The sequence below is a fragment of the Etheostoma cragini genome, chromosome 3, assembly GCF_013103735.1.
Source record: "Etheostoma cragini isolate CJK2018 chromosome 3, CSU_Ecrag_1.0, whole genome shotgun sequence".
Classification (NCBI taxonomy): Eukaryota; Metazoa; Chordata; class Actinopteri; order Perciformes; family Percidae; genus Etheostoma; species Etheostoma cragini.
The window spans coordinates 10,475,556-10,485,164 of record NC_048409.1 but is presented as its reverse complement, the minus strand read 5'-3'; the positions used below and the strand labels follow the sequence as shown (position 1 = coordinate 10,485,164).

The 9,609-nt window shown below is 39.3% G+C and overlaps 1 protein-coding gene across 2 annotated transcripts in view; it reads right to left on the bottom strand.

Moving 5' to 3' along the window:
- The window catches only part of dhx36 (DEAH (Asp-Glu-Ala-His) box polypeptide 36), a 29,023-nt gene that overhangs the window by 14,332 nt on the left and 5,082 nt on the right, over window positions 1–9,609 (bottom strand). For both annotated transcript variants that reach the window (XM_034866913.1, XM_034866914.1), the window contains exons 8-12: window positions 6,586–6,660; window positions 4,839–5,005; window positions 4,642–4,723; window positions 4,363–4,503; window positions 3,671–3,776 (exon numbers count right to left, since the gene is read on the bottom strand). In XM_034866913.1, the coding sequence (XP_034722804.1) occupies window positions 3,671–3,776; window positions 4,363–4,503; window positions 4,642–4,723; window positions 4,839–5,005; window positions 6,586–6,660 (571 nt within the window). The remainder of the gene's footprint in view (window positions 1–3,670; window positions 3,777–4,362; window positions 4,504–4,641; window positions 4,724–4,838; window positions 5,006–6,585; window positions 6,661–9,609) is intronic.

Sequence of the window (9,609 nt, the reverse complement as noted above, 5' to 3'; positions counted from 1 at the left end):
TATCAAGTCAGAGATGTAGGAAGGAACTTGACTGTGCAGGGCTCTAAAAGTAAGGATTAAGATTTTGAATTGAATTCTAAACTGGACTGGTAACCAGGTAAGTGCTGCTAAAACAGGTGTGATGTGTGCCCTTTTGTTAATGAGTGGAGCTCCAAGGACATAGCTGAATCAAAAACAACACCTAAGCTCTTGATGCTTGGCTGGAAAAACGAGCCTAAGTCACCAATGTGCTGCTTTATCTGAGGGATTCGGTTTTCAGGGGCGACAATTAGTGGCTCTGTTTTATCTGAGTTCAGAAGCAAAACATTGTCACATAACCACTGTTTGACACTAGTCAAACAGTTGATAAAAGGAGACAGATTAGCTACCTCATTTTCCTTAAACGAGCAGTACAGTTTAACATCATCTGCATACATCTGTCCTAGAGGGAATACGTACAGCAAGAACACAATAGGTCCCAAGACAGAACCCTGAGGTACCCCACACAACAGTGTGCTGGTACCAGTTTCAGACATGATCTGATGCACATAAACACTAAAACTTCTACCGGAAAGGTTCGATGAAAACCATTTGAAAACTGATCCAGACATCCCAACCCGTTTACGAAGACTATTTATCATAGTATTATGATCAATAATGTCAAAAGCAGAAGAAATGTCCAATAGAATCAAAACTGTATATACCTTAGAGTCAGCTGACATCATAATCTCACTAGAAACTTTTTTCAGTTTCATAGAACACTTTTTCAGGAAACCGGACCGGAATTTTTCAAACAACTCGTGATTATCTGTAAAAAAGGGTGAGTTGCTCTGCTACTACTTTTTTTTATTAAGTTTTTTGCATGAATGGAAGTTTGGATGTTGGCCTGTAGCTCTTAGGTTGTAGTGGATCCAAACTGGGCTTTTTAGGTATAAGCTTAATAACAGCATGTCGTTCCTAGAAAAAAACTAGGAACAACACCAGTTCAAAATGAAGTATTAAGGATCTCAACAATACCGGGGCCAGTAGAGTCAAACGCTTGTACAAATAGCACAGTAGGGACAACATCCATAGGACAAGATAAGGGTTTTAAAGTAAGTACACAGAGAGATGGTATCATGTCACAGGTTTAAAAATGGACCAAGAATAAGCGGGAGACAAGTCACAGGCAGAGTTCTGAGAAAGTGAAGGTGAGATGTTTGCCCTAACATCTCTGATCTTATTTACAAAAAAGTGGAAGAATTCATTACAGTCCGATTTAGATAACATAGTTGCTTGAGGGTCCGAGGGAGGATTTAATAGTTTCAACTAATGTATTAATGGTGTCAAACAAGGTTCTGGGATTGTGCTTATTTGAGTATAGATGAAGAGAAAAGAAACATTTTCTTGACTTTCTCAGCATCTCCTTTAAAGTAACCCTTTCTTAGTTCCTAGGTGATAGGAAGTCAGTAACTGGAAGTAAACAGCTGACACGGTCACGTGATCTCTAGCTGCGGCGAGCGGTCACTCGCTTGTCAGACAACAGAGCAACCATCGGTAGCGGCTGGTTCCCACCAGAACATCGCTGGGACAGAAGAAGCTTAAAGTGAAGTACATAAAGCTGCCAAAGCCTTCCTAATTAAATGGCAAACTTCTCAATGCATCAGTGTTCATTGTTGTCTTAACACTAACATATTTCCATTAATCAATCAAGTTTATTTGTATAGGCCTTTACAATAGCCGAAAGGTACCCAAAGTGCTTTACAACAAAGCCACAAAACAACACATAACACATACAAAACATGCAGATACAATTAAAAGTGCTGTAGTGGTGCAGCGCTGCAGGACATTAAAAGCCTTCCAGAAATGCATAGCAAGGAGCAGACAGAAGGAGGACACCTAAGAGACATAAATTACATACTCTCTCAAGATAGCTACGTTTCCCCATTTCCTGATATAAGGTAGGGAATATCTGATCAAAGAATAAGTAAAAAGAAATTGGATTAAAATCATAGTTGTAACCAGTAGCCACAAACTAAATTCAGCCAGTACTCAAAATCTTATTGAATTAACGTGTGGTAAAGTATTGTTTGATGCTCAGCTCTGGAATCACATCATCTGAGTTATAAACAAAAGCAGGGGGTGTTCCAAGGTGTTAAGAAGTATGTGACCTAATCTTTGGCAACAAATATAAGGGCTGCAATTTATGACATTTACATGAAGATCAGAATGTACAAAGCAAACAAGAGCAGCTGCTAAAGACAATGCTGTATGCACCATGCTGAAAAGGCCAGAGATAAATGATGTTTTTAGAGGCATAGATATCAACTAAAGACTAATGTAACTTGGAAAACCTGAGCAAAATGCAACTTTTATGTTATCATCAATGGGAAGAAGTTTCTGGTATGTCCTTCTGGTATATTGATTCTGGTAATGCTATTTTTGGCACATCAAAGACCTAAATTTAAACAAAACTCAGGATAATATTAAGTTGTTACAAAATAACCCACTCTTAAAAAAAGGACTATTTATTTCCTGTGAGGAATGAAGGGGATATGAAGAACAGCCATTAAGTAGCTTCTGGGCCCTGAGAAACCCTGTCTTTTAATTAAAGCTAATTATTATTACCAGTGCTCACCCACATGGGACTGCATGTGTGTGCTAATATCTGTTCATGTGAAAGAGAGAGGTAGAAGAGAGTGAGCCGAGTTAGAGCCTGACAGAACCGTATGTTCACACAAGAGTTTCCGATTATTTCCAACTAAAAATAAAGTAACAGCACAAACCTCCCCCCACACACATACTCTCACACTCTCTCACACACTCACACACACAGCAGGCGTTCATTAATGCCTGTACCATAATTAACCAATCATCAAAGTCTAAAGCCTGGCAGCAGTCCCGTACCCTCGGTTCAGAACGCCGTCACAGCGAATCAGACAGTTCCCTCTCGGCTATTTGACATTGCCACGGTGAATCAGCTGGTCGCCTGGCTCAGGGTCCGTGACTGATAGAGATTCGGCTTGTATGGAAAGGGAAAATTATTCTCTGTCTGCGTTAGTCACTCTTCATTCTGGGCCTGTCTCATTTTTCTGTTCTTTAGTCTTGCACAGCCACATAGTAACACATAAGTTATACTAGTATCACTTCAATTGATAATAAAAAAATTAAAAAATTAAAAAAAAAAAAGAATACAGGGAAAATTGGACCAGAAGTTGTAATTTTGTCTCTTCCTTCAATTCGAGCACTTCATTTCCTAAGTTGTTCTCCCTTTGCTGTTCTGTTTTTTAATAGTGACAAAAGACTACACTGAATGGTATTGTGACAACATTTTCCATTGCGCAGCTCTGTTTTCACATGTTGGTACAGGCTTAGGTGACTCTGACTAGAAACAGTTGAAGAATACAAGAAACATGCAGCAAGTACAAATTTGACCTGAATGAAATGAAATGACTATTTTTCTAAAGCTTTTGCTCTGCCTTCATTACATCTGCATGATAATCTCCTGATATGGCCACAGCAGGACTGGGTCTACTGAAAAAGTAAATTCACTAAACACAAGCACTCAGAATGCTCAGACCCATAGAACAAACTCTCTAAAATCCCATGTTCATTACAAATGTACTTCTTTAAAAATGTACTTTAAGACACCAGAATAAAGCCAGATTCAGTTGGTTGCCCTGAAACCAACCCCCAAAAAAGTCAAACTTGCCTCCTCCTTGAGCACAATATGGCGGATCAGCGCCACAATCAACTCCAGGTCAATCTTCTCATCATTGTCCAACATCTCCAGTGCCTCAATGGTGTTATCAGAGTATCTGTAAAAACAAAGACAATAAATAAATAATCAAACATCTCCTGTGCTTTAAAATGGGAACAACATTAAATTTAAGTGATTGCTACATCCCAAACCAGAATGAAAAACTATTTCAATGGTCATATGGTCACCTGACTGCTGTTTTATGAAAAACTTATAAAAAATCTTCATTTTTTTAAGTCTCAGCAATGAAGTGAGAAATAGGCCCTAAACTAAAGATTCAGTAATAAATTACAGTATATGCCAATACTGTATAGTGTAGTTAAGTGGAGAAAAAATCTACAACATTGCCTTTTTTCACACTTCAGGAGACACTTTCAGCAACTCAAGGCGTAGATACACTTCAATGCAGATAAATCAGTGGGTAACCTAACAAATCTATCTATCTAAAGTGGTCCAAAGCACTCAACGGCTCTGTATTCAGCGGTACTATACTCAAGTAAACTTGAAGTTTAAATTCCCAAAGAAACAGAGTTATTTATTTAAAAACGTGAATGTCCCAAAGCCAAATCCTCCCAGTCCCCACCTCCCCACGACACATCTATCCACCTCTCAATCTTACTACCCTGCTGTTCTCAACAACTCACCTGTCCTGCAGTGTCCGTGCATAACTAGGCCAGCTCTCCTTGTATTCAGCCTCTTTCTCCTCCTTCTCCGGTCTGGAGTGGCGTCCCTGCCAAAAGCCTTTCTTCCATGAGGGGCGACTGTCCCGATTCTGGGACCGATACCTGGAAAACACATCAACCAGTTTATACAAGACCCCATTCAAACAAAAGAGGTGAAGTAGTTCCGTTTGAATTTTTGTATTTCTGTCTGTGCGTGGGTGTGACTTTGTATGTGTGTGTTTGGCAGCAGTGTTGTTCTACCTGGTCATCTCCACAATGTCCTCAAGCAAGAACTCCTTTACTGGGAACGTCAAGCCAGGGATGTGGATTATTTGACAGTTGTCTAAAGGTTTCAACAAAGGGGAATGGATAGATGAGAAGGAGAAAACGTCAAAAACATTGAAACTGCAAGCTTAACGCTGAACAAACTTTGGCATGTCTTTTGATAGGCCGCATACCAAAATATTTAGAAAACTTCTCTGCGTTGAGCGTAGCACTCATGAGGACGATCTTGAGGTCGTCTCGAAAGTTGAGTAGGTTCTTCACAATGATGAGCAAAACGTCCGATTGCAGGTTTCTCTCGTGGATCTCGTCCAACACCAGGTGGCTGATACTAGACAACAATCTGACACACAGAAAGACAAGGGAAATAGTCTGAGTCTGTGGTTGATTTAAGGTGCCTTTAGTGTGTCCTCATCTGACTTTAATAATACACTGTTAATATCAATGGACAAAGCATGTGTGACGTCACCCATTGGTTTGAGGAGATCGGCTGTGAGTCGCTGAGTTCGCCGTTACGGGCGCAGCCATCCTGGTTGCGGATGTGACACACTTTCTCTGACAATCTGGATGCAACTGCTGCTGAAAGCTAGCTTACATAATTCGAGGTAAGATTTACCATCGCTAGGTTTCAAATATATCTTTGTCCCATAGTTATATTAAATATAAGACACTGTCAATCACATCATAGCCATGCCCTAAAAGTCTCCCTGCTTTATCGTTGATTTTAAAATCAACGAGACCATTATTCAAAAAATGAACATTGTTCTGTGTTACAGAAGACTTAAAACTATCAACTGAGACCATAAAGTCATTATGACAATGTTTACTGAGGTAATAAATCAAGTGAGAAGTTGGTCACTTTCTCATAGACTTCTACAGAAACCAACCTCCTTTTGTAACCGCACATGTCGCCCCTACAAGAATTCAGATAGAATGCACGTTTAAGGCACTTCCTCATTTGCGGTACTTTGCCGAACCGGATCCTTTGTCCATTAATATTAATAGGCTGTGGTGAAAAATAGCACTTATGTGTCTATGTCTGTACTTGATACCTCTGCCAAGAAGATCTTATTTTTAGTTTGCATTACCGAACTGGTTCCTTTTTACCCATTTTGCAGCATAAATCTTCAACTATGAAGCACAGTTTGTTTTTACATTCTTTGGTCAGTAGCTATAACTAGATGCTGTTTTTACTCACTTTGAAAGATATGATATGTGAGATGATATTTAGTACAAAAGCTTTACACATTATGCACTTTAAATTAACATTTACAGTAAGTCTGACATATTTGATACCTTTGTGATCTAAACTAAAAATGGGCTCTGTGCTTATCCGTACAGCAGTAGTCTGTAATGATGAGACAAAAGGGTCGTTGGGACTGAAAACATTAATGCATCACTACTGTGATGGCTGGAGACAAATAGTCACACCAAAAGTGACAAGTGTGAACACTGCTGCAGTCCAGAGGGGCGGGGGGGAAATATACCTCAATGCAAAAAAGTTGCAGATGACTGTAGTCCGTAAATAACTTACTAAAGTAGAGCTAATTCTGAAAGAACATGAAGCAAGACAACTGAAAAATACAATAAAAGCTGGCACCCTCACTTAGTTACTGTGGTTTGTCTGAAGACACTGGAGACAATGCAAGGATGAGCACACAGGGATGAATCAACCGAAGCTGTGTGTGTGTGTGTGTGTGTGTGTGTGTGTGTGTGTCTTCATGAGAATGGGGACCCATACTAATGCTCCTTCCACAGACAGTAGAGTCAACCACAAATCAATGGGGATAAAACGGAGCGATACAGAGGGAATACGAGAGTAGAGGAAGGACAGCTGGAATCGAGACACAAAGAGGAAAGCAGAGAAGAGGAGAAGATGTGATGAGGATGAGGAAGCACGGCTGCGGGGTGGGGGAAACTTACGGGTCTGAGCGAAGCCACTGAAGAATAATGCCCGTTGTACAGTACAGGATCGAACCTTGTCTCCGTGGTAACCGGCTGAAATAGAGAAACAAATATTGGACATTTCCCAAATGACACAAATTAAGACGAGAATAAAGGGAAAACAGAGGTTTCCAGAATGAGTTTCAAGTTATTTCCCTACGTTTGTGTACAGAATGTGACTGTTAAAGACTACATTATCTTTCGTATATTTATACCCTCCTTTTCCACAGGATTCCACATTATTTCTTTAAGTTTGTTGCTCAAAGATTATTTCATAGCAGCAACATCCTGATGCTGAGCCTGTACACTGAAGTGTACATAGAGCTGAGATTGATGTTGCTATAAAATGTTGCTGATATATAAATGTGATTGGTTGAAATAGGCACTTGCATTTAAACTCTTTAAACTTTGCACAAGTATTAGTGATGAAAAGTTCTTTCATTGAATCCCAAACAAAGCAGAAATTGCCTCTCATTTGGCACATCTGAAAGATGCATTTCAGTCTTTTTATAGCTTTAACCATTTATTGCAACAAATGGAAATACAGTTATGTTTGCCGCTAATGGCTCCACTCTTAATGATGCTCCCTTGATTAGCTGAACCTTAAAAAAGGGACACAAATTATCAAGATTAATCTTTTTTGTGTATACGCACAGTAAATTAATCTATAGACTGGTCGGCATTTTTCAGTTCATGAAAGAAAAGATTAACTACAAGATCACACTGAACATCATTCACACTCACACTCAATGAGCCCTTTACAGGAGGTACAAGACATTGAAACCCTTTTAACCTTTGACTCATGTTTGGACTCTGGCAGGATGCAGCATTGTAGCAGGGATTATGATGATTAGTTAGGGAGAGTCATATTTAAATGGAGAATGGGCTGTGATTAGTGTGTGACTGATAGAAATGATAATTTAATCAGCCGGCGTATGACTTTCGTGTCCTGCATGAACTAACGCAACGCTTCATTTCACTGATAACCAAACCCCATTAAAGGCTTCATTGCATAATTGATGTGTGTGTGACATTTCCAAATAAAGCTGGGCTAACATAATGAGAAATAACAATAATATAGTTTACAATAATTGTAACCTTTTCACAGACGTGAGCATAAACTTTACAAATGGACCCAAGTGGATTTCTTGTTGCAGTGTATGTGAATGGCATCAAAAGACAGGAAGAGAACAAGGGGCCAGGCTGTTGCCTAGCAATGGAGTCCATTGAGAAAGGTCTATATATTTTTTGACAAAGCACTTTTTGAAACAGGGTTATAAAAGTGTTTTACAACATCAATACACAAAGTAAACTATCAAATAACAAAACCAGTGAAACAACCAAATAAACAGTCGGCATAATAAAACTATACAGATAAAAAGATTAAAGATCACCAACAGCATATATAACATGTGAACCATAAAAGCCAACTCCTATTTATTAGACTAAAGAGGATAGATGTAAACAGATGGACGTGTCTTGTATGTTTATGTGCTTAATGTTTTTTAATGTGGCAATGTTTAATGGTCGTTTTTATGGCCGTTTAAAAGCCCTTCAAGGGATGGGCATTGGAAAATGGCTATAGCTATAAATGCTCTGATACTGTGCATTGGACATTTGAGCATCTGTCCCTATTCATCTTTTGTATTTGTTAAAGACAATGGCAGTACTCAATTTCTAACGAATCACAATACTGCTAGAATCATACTAAATGAAAATCAAATACAAAACTCTGATCGGCACCCACGTGTTGTGAAAGAATCAAATCGGGACAAGAGCATATTGTTCCATCCCTATTAATCAAGCATGTTTATTATAAATAGCAAATAGATGCTGCTGGGCCTCAATTAACCCCCTAAACCTCACAGTCTTACAGTACAGTTTTCTATAATGCAATACCACATGGAAAAGTTTGCAGAGTGGTTACTTGATGAATCACAAATTACATTTGTAAAATGCCCCATATAAGTACAATCTTGCAAATGTATTTTGTCACAGGGACTTCAATACACAGCCTGAAGGTTGGGTAATAAAGCAGCATCAACCCTAAAGGTGCCCTGCCACACATATTTCATTACTTTGTGGTAATGTCTGAAGATCTACCATGGACTCTGTAATATTTTGATGGCCTTGGTTACTTTGTTTCAAGCCATTCTAGCGTGGTATAGAAAGCCTGCAGGAAGACTCGGCTCGATTTGGGCCAGTTCTCATTCATATTCAATGAGCTAACCTGCTTGACTCTGATTGGCTAACAGCTAGCCAATGAGGCCCTGGCTATCAGCATCCTTTATTTAGCACAACTGGGCAAGCTCATGAATAGTAATGAGCTAAGGCAACATGACATCAGACTGACCAGCTGTTGTGATTGGCCGGATTTCTCCGCCTATTTCTTTTCAGTGGCTAGAGCTAAAAGAGGAGGTAGCAGTTCATACATATTTCAACAAATGCAAGTTTAAATGATGTGTGTGGCAGGGCACCTTTAAGGCTTGAAAGAAGGTTTCAATTAAATCAGTAAAAAAAGGGTTGACACTCTGTAAGCACTGAGCTTTTAGGGCTCAAAGAACAGTTGCCTGCTTTGCCTGGTTGGGAATCCAACCTCGCCCATAATGAAGAAGGTCCAGTCCCCATCCATTTATAACTAGATTGTGGAACATCTAAATGGATTGGGTCTGATAATCTCATGCTGTGTTTGTTCATAAGAGATTAAAACATGAAGGTAGGTGTTTATTCCGCACATTATTTATCGGTGATCAGGGAAACAACATAAATTCTGAAATTCAACCAGAGTAGAGCAGCTTAAAAGGGGCTACTGTCTTCTCTAAGGTGATTTTCTCCATACATCCAAACACAGGTTCTACACTGTCTCTGCAAAAATCATAACTGAGTAAGATTATTACGAGTCAGATCAATCACATTTACTCTAAACCAGGGGTCTTCAACGTTTTCCAGGCCAAGGACCCCCAAACTGATGGCAAGATGGAGCGGGGACCCCCTAATTATATA